General features: G+C 39.6%; 1 protein-coding gene across 6 annotated transcripts in view; it reads left to right on the forward strand.

The window, feature by feature from the left end:
- ARHGAP25 (Rho GTPase activating protein 25) overlaps positions 1-19,838 on the forward strand; it is an 84,608-nt gene that overhangs the window by 57,142 nt on the left and 7,628 nt on the right. For 5 of the 6 annotated variants that reach the window (XM_075207392.1, XM_075207393.1, XM_075207395.1 and 2 more), the window contains exons 4-8: positions 1,226-1,345; positions 16,790-16,997; positions 17,314-17,446; positions 17,666-17,739; positions 19,011-19,132. In XM_075207392.1, coding sequence (XP_075063493.1) covers positions 1,226-1,345; positions 16,790-16,997; positions 17,314-17,446; positions 17,666-17,739; positions 19,011-19,132 — 657 coding nt within the window. Of the gene's footprint in view, positions 1-1,225; positions 1,346-13,163; positions 13,306-16,789; positions 16,998-17,313; positions 17,447-17,665; positions 17,740-19,010; positions 19,133-19,838 lie in introns of those variants that run through there. The other variant, XM_075207398.1, reaches the window with a different exon arrangement.

Below are 19,838 nucleotides of genomic sequence, written 5' to 3' on the forward strand. Positions count from 1 at the left end.
CAAGGAGGTTGAGAGATTCAGAAATTAATAGATCATTAATGGATGCAAGTTTGTTACAAACAGATCTGGCGTTCCATATTGCACAGGAGAAGGGAAGAGAGGGTAGTGGAGATATGTGGATAAGGTTGGTGGGGTTGCAAGTATGGGCTGGATGGAAAGGTTTGGGATGGAGGGAGGAGCATGAGCAGAGAATGGTGATTGTACGGGGCCCAGGGTTAGGCGAGATATCACCAGCAGCCATGAGAAGGAGCAGGGTGAGGAAGAGGACACGGGAGGAGGATTTGTGGATGTGAGGTTTATTTCTATTTATGTAGGCTGGTGAATGTGGTGGGTGCAGGAGACAAAACAGTTCACGTGGGCAGACTAGTGAGGAGGGAAGTAGTGAAGGGGAAATCACAACAATGGAGGGAGAAATAGGATGATATAGAAAAAAGAGGAGTTTGAATAGAAGTGTGGTGATAGTGAATAGAGGAGAGTGTAAATTGAGTAGGTGCATGATGCAGAGATGTGAGGGATGTAAATGAATGTGCATTATCTGGGGTAGGTAATGAGAGTGTGCAAATTAACAATTGATCCAAATGGTGCAGGGCAATGGAAAAAGTGTAGGATACTTTACCGCCCCCTGACTGGGGTTAATAAAGTTATCCCATTGTCCTATAGTTTGTAAGCTTGCGAGCAGGGTACCTCTCTGTCTGTATCCATTACCCAGTATTGCCTTATTAATGTTTGTTCCCAATTGTAAAGCGCTATGGAGTTTGCTGGCGCTATATAAATAAATGTTGATGATGATGATATTTATAATTATATAGAGTTATACAGTTAATAGTTAATATATGAAGACCACATTTGAGGACATTTTTTGGGATTAAATGTGCAAAAGGTCTATTTTGAAAACAAAACCCTTATACTAACTTGTGAATACTTGTTACAGTATACTGATCATTTTATGGCACTCACATGAATATAAATGGACACATTTTAGCAGTGTGTAAAATATATAAATTATTTGTGCTTTAGACTGTGTGGGAGGCAACTTCCTTTTCACTCCTCATTTCTTAGACTGTTGATTTTATCCTTACTCTTGTTGTTGAATTTTAAAGGTCAGTTCTAATAAGGCTGCTCTTATTTCCCCTTTTAGTCGCTGGTCTTGATTATGGTTCAGCCTGTGACACTTATTCTGTGTTCCTGATTAACCTTTAATTGTTCGTCTTCACTACATTGTCAGGATCCTACATCGATCAGAACAAATCCATACCAGATGGCTATATCCTGATGGCAAATTCACAGGCTGAGATGGAGGAATGGGTGAAAGCAATCAAGAAAGCAGCAGGATTCCCCTCAGGAGGTAACTATTCTTGGATAAAACTTCTCTGACGCAAGCAATTAACATTTATCTGACATTGGGGAGCAATTAAGTACATCACTTAAAGAACCTCATGAAATACAAGTTGGCTTGTGTAAAAGAGCTACAAAATCCACTCGAAATTATATATGTAAATATTTCCTATGCTTTCCAGATCTTGTGCTTTCCAACATTATTTACGTTTGCACTGCAGCAACCCCCCTCCCATTATCTCTTGCCTTGATAACTGTAATCTCCTCGCTTCTGGCCTAGCCAATTCCTGCTTTGTAACTCTCAGCCTATCCTCAATGCAGCTGCTCACCTTATTTTTCTCTCACTTCATTCTATATCCGCTGTCTCTCTCTGTCAGTCGCTACTCTGGCTCGTTATGGCCTGCAGAATTAAATTGAAGCTCCTCACCCTCACCTACAACGCCTTCAGGCAATCCGCCCCCAAAATAAAAATCTTCAACATCATCTCTACCCCATACTTGCCAACTCTCCCTGAATGTCAGGGAGATTCCCTGAAATAGGGGTGATCTCCCTCACTCCCTGAAGAGTCTGGCATTCTCCCTGATGCTGAGCCAGTACAAGACGTGCTTGGCTTCGCCATCTGTGGCATGATGACACAGTTCAGGAATTGTGTCCTATGTCCATGTAATGATGCCTATGGAGGTGGCCATTTTCATGGAGACCAAGATTTAATCAACAGGTAAGACAACATGACTTCAGTAATGGAGACAGAAATGTAAAAGACACTTCCCGATTCTCGCCCTTGCAATAGATAAGTGGCGGGAGCGGGGCTTAATGGCGCAAATATCACGTCATCTTAGCCCCAATCGTGACAATCGTTTAGGGGTGGGGCCAAAATTATGCGATTCATCAAGCCCCGCCCCAGCACGCCCACCTCCCCCAAAATCTCCCTGAAGCCAATGAGGAAAAGTTGGCAAGTATGCTCTACTCACAATCCTTCCAGCTTGCGAAGGAATACTCACCTCACTAACACACTGATTACCTCTTCCCACTCCTGCCTCCAGTACTTCGCCAGGGCTGTCCTCATACTCTGTCAGATAATCCTCTACTCTAATTTGACTTCAATTGTGCCCTTAAGACTCATATCTTTATTCAAGCCATCCTCCGAACTCCTTTGCCTCTGATGTCACCTACACTTCCCCCCTTTAGGATGTAAGCTCTCACGAGCAGGGCCCTGTTTCCTTGTGTTTTCCCTTCTACAATTGCATCACTCTCTGTATCCACTTCATGTTGGACATTGACATCACTCTTACTCACTGTCCTGTTAATAACGTGATATGCAATAATACCAAGTTATCTGTGTGTAATCTGTGAATTAGTGGATGTCTGGTCTTTGTATAATTAATGCTGCCTGTGTATTGTATACAATTGTAAATTTAATGAACAGTGCTTTGGTTTTTGCAGTGCCTTATAAATATTAACTAGTATAATATATATATATAATATATATATATATATATATATATATATATATATATATATATATATACATAGGTTGCACACATATGGGGCCTTAGTCGTTAAGGAAAGTAAAAAAAATAAGGAGTAACTTTGCTCCTAGACAAACCAGGCCAGAGTGTAATTTATTATTTTGCAGGAAAATCTTTGCTGTTTTTTCATCTAGCACACAAATGCTTGATAGCTTTATTTTTACACTGAAATTTAAAGTTGATCTAGGACATGCCCTATCCCAACTACAAATCTCTGCTCTCATTTTAAATTTACCTCCCCAACCAAAGCAACATGGCTCTGCCAAGATGCAGAGTTACTCATTTTTTTTAATGACTCTGGCCCATGAGGAATAAATTAAGAGTGCGAGGGGTACATAAAAGTAAATATATTCCATTTGGTGCAGGTGGCTGTTACAATATTGGAATAAACTAATATACTGCACAGGAGAAACTGCTGAAACAAAGATGACAAATCTAACCATTAGCAAATAAGTATATTTAGTATCTCTTTATCACATTGTAATATTAGGCTACTTTGATAGCATACACAATAATTATCCTATAAATTATGCAAATGTAGTTTATTTTGATAGTAGAACTATATAGTGTCACGGAATCACACAGGAAGGAAGGGTTTAGCTCCACCCACCACAGAGGTGCAGAGTCTAACGTGACAAAGGTTTTCGTCCGGGGGACCGCCGCAAGGAGGTTTGGTTTTTGATGTTCACCAAGTAGGTCGCGGCTCTCTGGATAGGTACCAGGCAAGTCTGACAGGAGAACAAGATGTTAAGCGACAAGGAGGGTCCAGAATGGGAGACCAGGATACAAGGATAATTTAAAGGGTAACGGATACAGGATTTCCGGATTAGCTGAGATCTGAATAGGAACAGATACAGGATATCAGGATTAGCTGAGAAGCACATAACACTGAATACCAGGATCTACTGAATAAGAACGGATACAGGATTCACAAGGAAAACACAGGTTTACAGGAGCGAAACAATCAAGCAGCTAGCAGGCTAACTGGACATGAAGATCTGGCACCATATTACCAGAACAGGTGTCTTAAATAGTCTGGAGGATGAGGTGAAGTGTAAAGTAATCAGCCAGTGCCTCAACATGGAAAACTATAAAAGTCAGGAGTGTGCATGCGCACTACCGCAAACCAAGATGGCGGCCGGAGGAGGAGGCCAGACCTGTCCACTGGTCCACCGTAAGTAAGCCGGAGGGTCTGGTGCAAGACATATAGCAGTCTTAAATAATATCAGAGTCCTTAATAACATAGTGAACAGTTGCAGAATATAAAGCAGTTATATATCCGGCCAGTGTAGTTGCTTTAGAGCAATAAGAAGATTACATTCTATGCCACTGCAAATATGTGTTTCATTAAATGACAGAACAGTGAACATCTGAACTGATTCTAATAAAGTTATAATTTATAATGTATTACAGGCCTGGACAACCTGTGGCTCTCCAGATGTTATGAAACAACAAGCCCCAGCATGCTTTGCCAGCTGATATGCTGGGACTTGTAGTTTCACAACACCTGGAGAGCCACAGGTTGCCAAGGCCTGATCTAGAATAAAGATACTTATTTGAAACAATATAGGGACAAAGTTAAACCATGTTGCCCAAGGTGAACTAATTCCCACCAGAAACCAGACATAATGGACTGGCCTCCTGAAGAGCAGTGTTGCATGAGATGCTATATGGAAGAAAAACAATAAGCGAACTAAAAATAAAATACATTTATTAAACAACAACCCAGGTGCCCTTGGGTGCTGGTGTGCTTCTACTTCTTCTTAGTCCAGGTAAAATGTAGAGTGGAGGTTCAGGGTTCCAGCTCAGTGCTCCTTGGCTATCATTGTTGACCACTGAAAAAAAAAGGTTACTAGAGAACCCATGAACAACATACAGTAGAATAAACACACACAGAACCTGGCCAGATACAAAACATACAGGGAATCAAGAAGATGGGTCTCAATACACAAAACTCCTGTCAAGACATGAGCCATGACGGACCATCAAAAGAGAAATCACCACAGGAGTAGTCAAGTGGGCCAACTTAGCAACATCATAACTAGAACAGTTCTTCAAACACTCCAAATGCGTTCCATCTGAGAGACTCGTCCTTGGTGTGGAAGCCATATAAATGACCTCCGCAGAGAGATTTTTCATAGGGAAAACTGAGTTATAGGTGGACATATTAGCATCATGCAAAGAAGGTACAACAATAAAAAATAAAGTCAATGTGCTATTGATGCTTTACATTGAAATATATTACCATTGTCTAAATACCAGTTAAGACAAAAAACTAGTAATGTATCAAAGTCCATGATCAGATTAGATTCCTGAATATAATATTGGTTTGACCCAAAGTATCATAAGTGAAAGTCATTGGTTGCCCTTTGTCTCTACTGGATTCTATATAGAAAAGCTTCTTTGGATGTCTATATTTCAAGCAACTACAATGGCGTGTTATGTCGTGTTCTAGGCCATACTACATATGTGGCCAATATAATCTGTGTTCAAATTGACAGTCATCTCCTAAGTGTTCCATTTCCTCACGCAATCCTGTGTATAGTAGGTTGTGGTATATCTTGGGCATCACTTTATGGGAACCAGATAATATTTTTCTTCTTTCAGTGTCTAGTTATATCTTCGGGTAGATTAATGAGGAAAGATCGGAAGACTCTCCTTGTCTCCTACTTTCATCTGGGAATTCTTTCTGACTTTTCTACTGCCACTGTTCCTATTACTAGGTTCTTTTGTACCTTTCTTATGATCTATTTGGAAGGTTTAGCAACCACAAGAGTAGAGTCGCTGTCCAGTATTCCAGTTGGCTATTGTTAAAGGACACAACCAGGACAATTTTTCTTCTTGTTGTACTTAGCTGTTTGGATGGCTTGAGCTGTGATGCTGATGACTTTTGTGGTCTTCATGGGAAGACTGTTGCATAGTCAATGGCATGGTTCAGGGACATTTCTCCTCCAGGACGATATCTTATGGTGAAGTCAACCAGTTCTGCAACCTACCTGTGGCCAGTTTCATTAAATTTTGATATTATGAGGACATAAGTGTGTGGGCTACTGTCATCACATACCACACATAATGGACAATGGATTAGGTAGTTGGAACATTTCATAGCAATTTCTTTGCTAACGAATCCAGCTTTCAAGGGTGTAAATGGAGATTAGCAGGGATTTCTTGAGCCACAAGCAATTGCTGTTATTTTTCCCATCCTCATTTTGTTATAGTACAGCTCCTAATCCATCTACAGCTGCATAACAGCAGAGTAAAACAGACTGGAAAAGTCTGGATATCCCATAACTGATGGATGAACAGCCCTAACACTTTATGAGGATCAGTCCATACGAGGAGATGTTGGGAAGGTAGTTGACCTTTCAGCTTGTACTTATGCTGTTTTCTGGCACAGAAGGTGCTAGGTCTACTAATAACAATTCATAGTGTAACTTTGCAGTTTTGGTTGTATGAGAAAAACACAACATTTTCCAGAGTTCTACTATGGTATCAGTTCTTTTCTCTTTTAATGCCAAAGACTGGTGCAGTTTCAGCTTCATCTATTGAATGATCATCTTTTGACACATTGTTTTCAAATGATTTAACTTTGTCTTTGAACAGTCCACTTGACTCCATGTTGCTGGTACTATTGTAATACTAAATGTGCATTTTTTATGTGGTCAAGGAATGATTTGCTATGAACCGTGTATCATCAAGGTAAGGCTAGCAAATGTAATCTCTCAGTCCTGATGACACTCTTCCATGCTTCTCTTGCTGAGCTAAGGTCATTAATGCCTTTTCAAGATCAGATTTCTGTTACTGGTTGGTTTGGTTCATGATTTCCTGTCTGGGTGTTGGTACCATCAGATCAGTGTTCACGTTAGTCGCTAACCCCTGTGGGCATGATGGAATATCTTCTGACACTCATTTTGCTGAAACTTGATTGCTCTATGTAAAAAAACCTTAGGATCCTGTTTTCTTGTGAGATATTTGCCACCTTGTTATAATTATTTTCATTTACAGTAAAGTAAGCTCACTTTTCTTCTAGCATGCCTTAAGGCTTATGCCAGGACTGAAGGCCTGGACTACTGCTTCCACTGTCTGATTCAAAGTAGCCTCTTGGTAGTCTTGTATCAGTCTGATGCATCAGGTTGGCATAGGACAGTTTGTCTTTCCGTCTTCTTTTATTTATCTTTACAGAAATGTCAAAGTCTTTTTATAGCAACCTCTGGTAACTTATTATAGAAGGGTTTTTGTGTAAATGTCACGGGTTCTTCTTTTCCCATCCAACCTTTAATTTTATCGCTAAGTGCTCTGCCCTCCTCTATAAACCTACTTGATCTTTGAAAGCTTTTAGAACAAGCTATTTTCAGTAATGAGGTATTATCCCGTTAATGTTCTGGCTGCCATTGTTCCTGAGGATCCTTATCGTTATCACTTTGTGCTTCAACTGCATGACGTTCCCTTAGGTCACTGATGAACTGCTTGACTTTCATTAAAAATTGCAAAGAATAAAAGAAAGACAAATGTATTAATCATCAAGTCCCCCCCAAGGCACTGTGGAGCTATACATCCAAATTGTTATCCAGTAAATAACCCATTGTATGGAAAGGATTCACCGGATAAACAGTATTTAATGAATTGTGCCCATTATTTTCATCTTTACAGCAACAACAATTAAGATATTGTCAATTAAAGAGACAGTTCTTATAGCCAACATAGCATGTTGTATCAGTGTGTAAAATATATTTGCAACCACTTTACAGTAAGAAATGATCATTGTTAACATTTTACGCTCAACATCTGTATCTGAAATAAACAATTAATGAGAAACATTTATCCACGACTGGACAGGTAACTAGGTAAAGAAACTCAGTATAAAATATGGAGCTCTGCATAGGCAAACCGAGGGGGGGTTTACAAGTGTCTGGAAACCCCCCTACAAGCCTGGGGCACTGTATAATTGAGGTGGCTGGATCCTGCTCCCGCTTTACATGGCTCTGCTTGAAAAGGGAGAGCTGTGTGCACCTAACAGTAGTGCACACAGCATTGCCCATGTATATTATGGGGATAGGAAGAGTTGAAGAGCAGCCAAGCACTGTCTAATATTATAGCCACACCCCCATGCATGCTTGTCACGCCCACTGGCGGCGTGGTGTGGAAACCCCCCTCTACAAATCCTGTGTTTGCCCCTGCTCTGCGATCTCCCGGAGGCACACAGCAGATCACTATGTCAGTTCCAGACTAGCAAACTAAGGAGTAGATTTACTACAGCATCTAAACAGGAAAAGTGGAGGTGTTGACCATAGCAACTAATGAGATTCTAGCTCAAAAGAGATGGGCAACCTAATTCTCTTCAGGGACTGCATGGTGCTGTTATGTGCGTATTGTCGCTAACCAATAACGATTGTCGAACCTCGATTTGTGTTTCCAACGCACAAAGATTTATTCGCAAATAGTAGAATAATATGCTCAAGCGAAGTGATAATAAATACAGCCGTTACTTATCGCAGGCGCTCTGGATCCAGTGCAGTCATTCAATCCTGAAGTCTGGGGACAAGATGTCTGAACACTGGATGTGAGGCTGCTGCTTATTATTATTATTATTATCGTTTATTTGTTAGGCGCCACAAGGTTTCCGCAGCGCCGTACATGGTACAAACAGTAGACTATACAGGGTATAACAGTACAGAACAATAAACACAAAGTACCAATACTTCAGAAACTCCAAGCAGGCAGATACAGTAGAGACGGAGCAGAAGAACAGGTATGGAGACAGGAGGGGAGGGGGCCCTGCTCATTCGAGCTTACATCCTAAGGGAGGGTAAACAAAGTCAGGCACAAAAGGGAGCCAGTGAAGCAACGGGGAGAGAGAAAGGGGGCAGGGGAGAACCAGAAGAGGTGAGAGGTTAAGTGGATGGTTGGTAGGCCTTAAGGAACAGGTGAGTTTTAAGTGCCCGCTTGAAGGAGCACAGATTGGGTGAGAGACGAATGGAGCGAGGGAGGTCATTCCAGTGAAGGGGGGCAGCACGGGAGAGGTCTTATATACACAATCAAATACAGTAATACAATGAAGATGGTATAGCTTGCATCTATTGGTCCAGGTCTCAGGAAGGTCCAAGGGGTTGTCAATCATTGGCTAGTTCATCCTAAGGAATCCAAAGGAGGGGGTCACCTCTCCAGGGGGTATGCTCGTCTCTTCCCGCCAAGATTCCTTAGTCTTAAGTAGATCATAATTCCCTATCATTCATAACTTGTGTATGCACTCTGCGATTCCCTCGCAGAGTGAACCAAACAGTAGGATATGTAACGAGGTTCATTATGATACCACTCATGATGTGATTCCTTCAACCTGTTCCGTGTATTTCACTAATATGCATGTAACTCTAATATAACATATAAATACTACTATATTTCAACATAACTGACTATGTGTTGCAACTACCATTAATGTATACTATTTTACAAGTATGCGTGTTTGTGCGAATGTATGGTAAAAGACCGATTACTGTTGCTGCCACGTGTAGTGGATGCGCACGCCCTTTCACGCCGTAGCGTGCCCATGTACGTCGATGCGTACCGTACGCAGCTTTTCAGACAAAGACAACCAAGTTTTGCTAGACTTTAATTGAAATGACTTTATCCGATTTGCTGACTTCGACAGTGCGGCCTGCTAACCTAAGAAAGGGCTAGACATTTCCCTTAATCTCAGTAATAAGTTAAAACAGTATGTTAAATAATATAAAGAGATCCATGTCTGTAATGACATATCAGCAAGCCTTTTAAACAAGTGTTACATTGTTAAGTGTTACAGCGTTAAGATTCAGGTGCAGGTGAAGATTCAGAGGGCCACATGTGGCCCTGCGGCTGTTTTCTTCCCCATCATGGATCTAATACATTCTACAAGATGATAGCTAGAATCTAAATCTCCACTTTTTAAGGAGCTTTATTAAATATTCCACCAAATGCTGTTACCGTTGGAAGGGGTTCATGAGTCTGCAAAAAAAAATCCAGAATAACTTACTGCACACTGTTTCTCCAGCTAAACTTTATATAAACATTTACTTAAATTATAAAGCGATAAGTTTGCATATCAGACTAGAGTTACTCTGAATAAACCGGATCCAAATCCACTGGCAACACTAGTCTGATATACTACTATAGTGGATTGGATGCGCAGAAACTGCTTATCGTATGCTTTATTTCCTTATATGTTTCTGACACTGCTGTGTATTCAAGGACCTGTTTCTAATTAAAGCTTCTTTTTCAGATATAGATGGTGAGTGTAACATTTTAACAATGATCGTTCCTTACACTCAAGTGGCTGCTAATATATTTTCTTACACACTGATTGATACAAGACACTACACTGTAATTGGGAATATCATCATTGTTATATATGGAAAATATAAGTGAATGGCAGTAGGAGAAGTGCCAGTATGGTTTATATAATAGGCAGCATTTAATAAGAACTGTAGATTCTTTCCATATATTTATTTTCTTTAAAAATATCGGAGCACCTCCCTGTGCTCCAACCCTCTCATCCAGTAGATCATCACGTGACCTTCTGGTTGGCAGCAGAGTTTCCTTTTTACCGTGATCTTTTCTGGCTCTTTCAAAAACTAGGCAGCTGCTGATTTCATCTTGTGCCCTTTCCACATCCATTCTGAGCTTTAAATATTATCCCCCAACACAGTCCGTGTCTATAACTTTAAGTGCTTAGTTCCCCTCAGCGGACATGCACTCTCTTATCTACACTACTTATTATTATCAGAGCACAACACTTTCTATCCAGCAGCTCACAAACAATGGAATCTTATGTTTGAATGAGTTCTCTGTACAGCGCTGCGGAATTAGTGGTGCTATATAAATAAATGGTGATGATGAGGATGATATTTGGCCGGGGTAAATTTGTGTGCAGGATGGGTACAAGAAAATGTATTCATTTTATTGCAGTCCTACTGATTGTGAGCTTGTGAGCTCTCTGTCTGTATTACCCAAAATTGTTTTATTACTGTGTTTTTTACTATTTGCAAAAGCGCTACGGAATATGCTAGCGCAATATAAATAGATTACGATGATGAGTTCTATGAAACGACATAGAATGGAAGAACAGGTACCCCCCCCCCGACTCCTTCCCCTCCTTTAAAAATACCCCTTGTTCCCCTGCCACTGGTACACATGACTTTTATGTGGCTGCACTAATGCAAGCACTCAAATATCCAATCAGCTACAGTATATGTTCTATACGCTCAGCCTTTGTTGACTGGAGTTGCCATGAAGATCTCTCTCAGACTAGACAGTACTGTGTATTAGTCATGATCGTAAAGCAGCTGTCATGATAATGTCACAACATTACTGTGTCTTCTTCCAAACAAAGACCATTGTAATCTGGAAGCAGCATACAGTGAATTTGTTTCTCACACAGAGCACTGAAGAGGAGAGACAATTATTTTGTGAATAGACAAGTTCTTCTGACACCTAGGTAAATTTAGGTAAATCAGATGACAAATATTTTAACCTATTTCCATTATATAGCAGGACATTGTTTTTCTTTCATATAATTGATCACTGTTCTCTTGCTAACAGTACAATTATGCCTACTAGTGTTTTTCTAGAATTCCACATTCCGCATGGCAATAAAACCCCCTACTCCCTTGGTTGTACACACAGTTTCTCCATAAACAGGCTCTCCCCACTGTGTGTGCTTATGGCTAACAGTGATACTTGCCTGTCCCTCTATCAGCCTATAGTCTAAATATGGAGCAATACTGCAGAACTCCTCTGATGCATCCAAACCAAACTCTATTGGCCTGATTCATGTCTGAAGGCAACTTGCACATTTTAATTTGTTTTTTACATTAATTACATAAATAAAGATGCTTTCGATACGTATTCTACATACAATGGGCCTGAGTCATTAAGGAGAGCAAGGCAAAAAAAGGAGTAAATGGGATCCTGGACAAACCATGTTACAATGCAAGGGGTGCAAATTAGTTTATTATTTTTGACATAAGTTAAATACTGTCTGTTTTTTCATCTAGCACACAAATACTTGATAGCTTTATTTTTACATTGAAATTTAAAGTTGATCTAGGATATGCCCTATCCAAACTATAAATCTGTCCCCACATTTTAAATTTACCCTCCCCTCCAATGCAACATGATTTTGCCCAGGTGCAAAGTTACTTCTTTTTTATGCTTTGCTCTCCTTAATGACGCATACCCAATGTGTTTTTATAGTATATCTTAGTTGCATTTAGTTATGTGATAGCTACTAAAATGCATCATTTTTTAAATCAAAGACTATACCGTGTCATCACTATCAGTCACCATTAACACCTGCCCTGTAGTGGGTGTGGAAGATACAGCTGAAAACAAGAGTGGACTTCAACGCAAGACTTGTATCAGTCGCATCTGTGTTGGAACGGCCTTACTGCTCACAGCCTAAGTTAGTCCGCCCATTCCCTTCCCTGTTCTGCCCCTCCAGTTGTAGGGAGTCATAAGTGCCAGTTGAATGTGGACATGAACTGCAAGTGATTGCATATATTGCGTAATATCTGTTTCCGGGCATGCCCTCTGCTATTTCACACAAGATAGACTACGCAAATGGACGTACATCTGAACATGAATCAGACCCAACATATCTGTACATCAGTCTATAACACAGTCCTAAAACTTTTGCGGAAGACATTACTGTCTGCGTTATCCAATAGTGGCAAGTTACAACGTCCAGCATTATAAGAATGTCTGTGGCCTTGGAAGAATCTCCTTACTGCCTCAGTTCCCTGAACAAGTGGAACCTTACGTATGATCAGAAGGAACAATATCATCATACTCAGCAACTTTCAGCAAGTAATTTATCACACACATGTTTACAATGGAGAGAACAGCTGGAGACGGTTCTATAGATTGAGCAACGGTCTGCAATGTTTCTTTCTTCTAAGCATAGTATGTTGATTGTACCCACTGTGATTCCTAACCACAGTGAGATGATTAGTTTAACAATATAGTAATATATAACCCCTTTCCGGACAACTTTTAATCTGAAGTTTGTCATTTAATATAGAGTTTGCATAGTTCATGTGATAGATGCTCTTCTTGCTGCAAGGCATTAAGGAGTTAACAATCAGCAGGTAAAAGTGAGGTTTCAGAGGGAGGGGACTGAAATGCTGGTTTATACCCATTTCTTTAAAACAAAGGGAGCCTTTTGTATGCGAGGCAGGTATGGGCAGGCCCCAACCCAAGACCCACAGTAAGTTTGGAGACAAGGGCAGCCTCTCACTGACAGCTACAGCCACCTTAGAACAAGCAGCAGCTGAGAGTGGTCTCCCCATTGTTATTCTAATGCCTCAATGTTCCGGGAAGTTAGGGTGGGATTTCGGCTGTATTCCAGCTCTGAAGATGAGACTGATTTGCCTTGCTCTCAAAAGGAAGAGTGTTAAGCTGCAACAAAGAGGTAGTTTGTATTAACAAATCAATAACATTATGTTTACAGTTAGCAGCCCAGGTCTGTTCCTGAACTTTAATGATAACATTGTGCTTCTGGTATTAATTCAAACCATACAGTAGAATGGCTGATGTTTAAATTCCAGCGTAACTTCTGTTTCCCGTTATCTCTACACTGCTGTAATGTCCCATAGTGGGTCCATCCAGTAGTTTTGCTTTATGGAAAAGGTTGTAAAAAAAGTTATATGAGTTTGAAAGATGTGACTAATAGTGAATTACTTTGGAGATACAGTTTTACATTTTCAGTAATGTAAGTAGGCTGTGTATTATTTTACTGTAGTGTTGTAATGACTTCTACTCTATGTATGTATGAATTAAATGAAAAGTACATTTACACTATCTCTTGTATCTGATCACAGTGTATTACACTTTAAGCAGCGGAATTGTTAATCTGAACACTGAAATTATCATACTAACTTTAGTCATATGTCACAAATTTGCTCCTTTAATTTTCTTTGCTTCTAATGCCCTCTGTATTTTGAATTTACAATTCAACAACAAGGGCTAAATGTATCCAGCTGCCAGTTTGAAAAGTGGAGATGTTGCCAATCAGATTGTAGTTATCATTTATTTAGTACATTCTACAAAATGACAGCTAGAATCTGGTTGCTATGGGCAACATCTCCACTTTTCAAAACCCGCTGGAAACTCGCAGTTTGATACATTTACCCCTGTAGAACCTGTTCAATTAAGACACACGCTAACTTATTTAATTGTCTTTAATTCAAATGGGATGCTTCCGTATAACAAAGGAGTTTGACGTATTTATTATCAGGTGCTCTTTTCTTGTTTTTACCATTATAATTGGTGGTTGCAAGATGCATTTAGTTTTGCTCAATGAGCACTAAAGTTAGCTTGATTTGATTTGTTTTAATATTTTTTATGAGTAGATGGGGTAAGAAGGGAAAGTGGTAGGGTATTCTAGGTGGTGTCCAGTCTTATTACTTTAACTTATTGGGTTGTTCGTGCCGTTTTGCAACACTTACTGAATGCATTACTTTATTTGTTCTTATGAGATTTTCTGCAATGTATTCATTCATCTAGCAAAGCTGTTTATTGTCATTGTCCTTGGATATGACACAACTCTGCTGTGCTTTCTTCATTGGATACAGTTTTATTTACAGTGTAGCTTTGTTTCATATAACCAGGGCAATGAAAATATATATCTGTGTCTGAGCATATAAATAAAAAGGATGCTTAAAAGATAAAGCCTTGTATTTACTAAAAGTAACAGGAAGACATGAGTAAGTCAATAAACGTAAGTTATCTGAAAGCGTAAAACCCCTGATAGTCCAATTTTGGATGGGCCCAAATAGTTACTTACCTAGTGCAGGCATTCAGTCCAAAGTGGGTCCCTCAATGTCCCAACACTGCTCCAGTCCAGTCTTCAGCTCCTGACAACTAGGTATATTCATAGACCTAGTGGTCATCTCATTTGGGTAGCTATAGCATCCTATGTAGGTATAGAGTGTACATAGAATTGCATTATGATGATGATATCCAGTGGTCATGTCATTTTGGGAAGTGGTGTGTCCTATGTCTGTATGTTGTATAATAGAAGTGTCCAATAGTTAAGTCATATTGTGCACTTGATGTGGCATATGTCTCCAATAATAACATTGCTTTATAGTAATTTATATGTATACAGTGTAACGGAATTGTTTTAAGATCATGTCCAATGGCATGCCAGGTTAGATAGGTGCAGTGTCCTACATCTGTACTGCGTGTAATACAATTGTATTATGATCAGTCATGTTTGATTTCTGAAATAAAATCATATTGTTAACATTTCCAGCAGTGAGGTCATATTGGGTATGTGTACTGTCAATTGTCTCCAGAATTGTGTGATCTTTTCCATTGACCATGTCATGTTGGCTAGGTGCAGTGTCTTATGTCTCTATGTAGTGTATTAAAATTTCATTCCAGTGGTTATATTGGTCAGGTGTAGTATCCTGCATCTACATTGACTGCAATACATTTGTATTAATGTTGTGTCCAGCAATATGGTCATGTTTGGTAGTTATAGTGTCCTACAGTATGCCTGCATACAAGGTAATATCATTTTTTGTGATCTCTTCCGGTGGTCTGGTCATGTTGGGTTGTGTATTCATCTATAGCTGCATAGAGTGTAATAAAATTGTATTATTCCCACATCCAATCACCAGATCATGTTGAGTAGGTGTAATGTCCTATGCATGTCTCTGTCCTACAGGGTATGTTTAGTTGCCATTCCTTATTGGGTAGCTGCAGTAACCTATGTCTGCATATAATGTAATATAGTTGTAGTATGATCATGTCCAGGTTAGATGATGTTGGGGGTGTAGTGTCCTACAACATCTTTGCTTTGGTTGTAATATAAGTGTAATCAGCTTATGTTGAGGGGGGGGTAACTATTCTATTCTTTTGTAGTGCATAATATAATTGTATTATGGTAATAGTCAGTGGTCATGTCATGTTGACTAGGTGTAGTGTTCCCTATCTGCACAGAGCGTAACAGAATTATATTACTCTCATGTTCACTGGCTATTCCATGTTGGGTAGGTATAGTGCCCCATGTCTGTATATAGTGTAATATATTTGTATAATAATCATGTCCAGTGGTGATGTTGGTGTTGTAGTGTCCTACAGTCTGTCTGCATGTGCTGTAATATAATTATAGTTAGGTCATGTTGAGGGGGTAAGTGTTATATGTCAGTATCGGTGGTAGTCACCATCACAATGACAGTAACACAGACAACATAGATAGCGACATAAAAATAATGATTAACATGGCTGCAACAGTGAGTATATATGTACATACCATAATTTATATGTACAGCATCTCCGACAGATCTTATACCCGTCACCTGTACATTCCGAATAAACAAAAGGCGGCTGCTGGGAAGGACGTCATTCACACTGCTGACAGTGCGATTGCTGCTATTAAGGCGGTAATGGATGGACCCGGCGCCAGAATACATTATAGAGGCGGCGGGTCCACTCATTGCTGGGAAGTATAGTGTCCTATGTCTGTATAGTGTGTAATAGAATTGTATTATGTTTATGTACAGTGATCAGGTCATGCTGGGTAAGTGTAATGTCCTATGTTTATATAGAGTATATTCTGAATTCTGCTTTTATGACAACTGCATAGTGCCTCGTCTCTATATACTGAGATATAGGGTGGTAAGCTTTCTATGCCGGTATAGTGCATAATTGAATTGTATTATGATAATGATCAGTGGTCAGGTCATTTTATTCAAGCGCCGGGGGGTTCATTTCTGTTATATAGTGGTCAGGTCATGCTGGGTAGGTGTAGTGTCCTATGCATGTATACAGTGTAATAGAATTGTATTATGATAATGGTCAGTGGTCAGGTCATGCTGGGTAGGTGTAGTGTCTAGGGTAGTAGAAATGACACCCTGATTTTCTTCTTTTCTACTTTGTCTTTACAGCCGTATTTGGCCAGCGTCTGGCAGACACTATAGTATATGAGAAGAAGTATGGAAGGCATTTGGTCCCCTTACTAATTGAAAAGTGTGCAGACTTTATCCTGGAGAGAGGGCTGAATGAGGAAGGGATATTCCGACTCCCTGGACAGGACAATCTTGTGAAACAGTTGAAAGAAGCCTTCGATGCAGGAGAAAGACCTTCTTTCAGCAGGTAACCCAGGTTGACCTGCTGTTAATTACTTTATTTAAAAAAAGGGATTTTAGCAAGTTATATATTCAGGCCACTCCATTAGTTAGGATGCTTTCTGATTTCTCTCAACTTGTGTAACCAGAGCCTTTATAATCTAATTGTATAAATGTAAATCAGGTGAGACATGTATTACGCTTCAATCTAGAAATATATCTTCTGGAACACAGGTGACTAATTAGCTAGATCTATATTGGGAAACCTCTAGAACTGAGATACTATGTACTTTCTATACTCTTCTAACCAAACTCTCTTGTTCCCTCTCCCTTCTTTTTCTCAGGGATACAGATGTCCACACAGTGGCATCGTTGTTTAAACTATACCTGCGGGAGCTGCCTGAACCTGTTGTACCTTGGTCCCAGTATGAGAACTGTCTGGCATGTGAAAATACAATAAGCGTTGATGAGGTGAAGGTAGGTCACATGACAATATAAACGGCTAGGACAATAAGTAGCCAACAGTATTGATACAATACAGTATTGCATATATTTAGTGAGTAGGATTAGGGGAAAGGAGAACAAGAGCACCACAAATAGTGTACTACCATTAAATGTACAAAGTATCACATAGAGTGACTAGAATTTCTCTAGGAGAATGGATATTTACTGTTTATTGTATGTTTACTATTACAGGGTCACGAAGAGCTAGTGAAACAAATACAGCTTCTTCCTAAAGAGAATTACAACCTCCTCAGCTTTATATGCAGGTAATTTCTAATCTTCACAAACGTATTAGCACTTCATGTAGCATAACTCCTCACAGCCACACACATATAAGATGATCTCCTCTAGATGTACACTGTTCCACAGCATCTCGTCAGGGTACTCAATCACCTCTATGCACACACCCATAATACTACACAACCGCCTCTATATTTACACCTCTATGATTGGGCAGCCATTTTTTTGTTCATAAACTACCTTGTTGTAACTAGACATTAATATGTACTGTACAAACATCTTTGTACACTCCTTGTCTTACATAATTACATTAACATATATCAAGTCTTATTTTAAAATATTTACCCACACCAGCCAAAGCACCAACATATAACATCTTGTGTTATTCCTTCAAATTCCCCATATGTTACCTAGCCAAGTAATGTAACGCCATATTTTCACCCACCTAAATCACCATGTTCCTGACAAAAGCGACATAGGTGACAACTTTGTGTTCTAAGTGGCCAAAGCAGCCCAAGTCCATGATCTGGTGACAAGTAGAGGAGACTGTAATCACTCACTATACCAGAGCTGATCACCTGGTAAAGGAAGTGGGGAAATACACTGCAAGGTGTTGGCAAAGATGGGTGTCTCGTAATAGGACTTAAAGTACTTTACATTGTTGCAGAAGGTGAGACAACCTTCTTGGGTGTGCTCAGCTGCTCTTCTGTGTAATCATTCACATCGGTCCCTGATCATTGGAACTTACACGGACAAAAGGGTCCTTTTTTTATTTTGGAAGCCAATTAACCTACCGGTATGTTTTGGGACTGTGTGGGACGAAACTGGAGCACCTTGAGGAAAACCATGCAAACATGATGAGAACATACAACCCCCACGCAGTTAGGGCCATAGTGGGAATGACCTTAGCACTGAGAGGCAGCAATGCTAACCACTGTGCCATCATGCTGCCCAAGTCCTCCCACCTATTTAACTTGCAACTCCTGCACACATTTGCATGACACATAAACCAGCTATCATCTGGTCATGCTGTCTTATCTATACAATTTATTTGCTACACCCTGTGATTTGCTCCTCTAGGCCATCTCATGTCTTTTCCTACAAAACATGCACCTATATATTGATCCTTTTAAACTTGACCCTGCCACCATATCCTTGTGCCTTTCATTTTATACTCCATCTGTTTATGCATATTTTATTGAACCTCCCATATAAATCCAATTGTAACGTATGTTACTACAAATGCCTATGTTTATATTTTATGGGGTTTTGTTGCTCTTTTCTATGTTTGTTACAGGTTTCTTTATGAAGTACAGAAAAACTCCAGTGTAAATAAGATGAGTGTAGATAATCTGGCCATGGTGATAGGAGTCAATCTTCTGAAACCAAAGACAGAAGAACCAGTGGCCATTATGAGAGGTAATCCACACTTGTTTAGTGTTTGTCATCCTTTAATTCTATGGATAAGAATGGAGGCACTGGACAAAGGCCAATGGTATTTAATAGCAAGTAGGAGAAAAATGTAAAGTACTACTTAAAATATAATGTGTATATATAGGTCCTCATTTAGAGCTAGACGCATTTGTGTACTGAGCCTACGTACAAAAGACACTCATGTCTTTTCTGTGTATACGTTGAGTCTCAAGAAAAACTTTAGTATTGACACCAGGGGGTAAATGTATCAAGCTGAGAGTTTTCCAGCGGGTTTGAATAGTGGAGATGTTGCCTATAGCAACCAATCAACTTCTAGCTATCATTTTGTAGAATGTACTAAATAAATGATAGCTAGAATCTGATTGGTTTTTCAAACCCGCTGGAAAACTCTCAGCTTGATACATTTACCCCCAGGTGTGCTACAATGCAAGGGGTGCAAATTAGTATTCTGTTTTGCACATAAGTTAAATACCGTCTGTTTTTTCATGTAGCACACAAATACTTGACAGCTTATTTGTACACTGAAATTTAAAGCTGATATTTGTGTGCTACATGAAAGAACAGTCAGTATTTAACTTATGTGCAAAACAGAATACTAATTTGCACCGCTTGCATTGTAACATGGTTTTGTCCAGGAGACTGAAATAAGAAGTTTCTTAAGTTAAGATCCTTAATGAATCAGGCCCCTGAA

This window comes from Mixophyes fleayi, chromosome 4, assembly GCF_038048845.1.
Source record: "Mixophyes fleayi isolate aMixFle1 chromosome 4, aMixFle1.hap1, whole genome shotgun sequence".
Classification (NCBI taxonomy): domain Eukaryota; kingdom Metazoa; phylum Chordata; class Amphibia; order Anura; family Limnodynastidae; genus Mixophyes; species Mixophyes fleayi.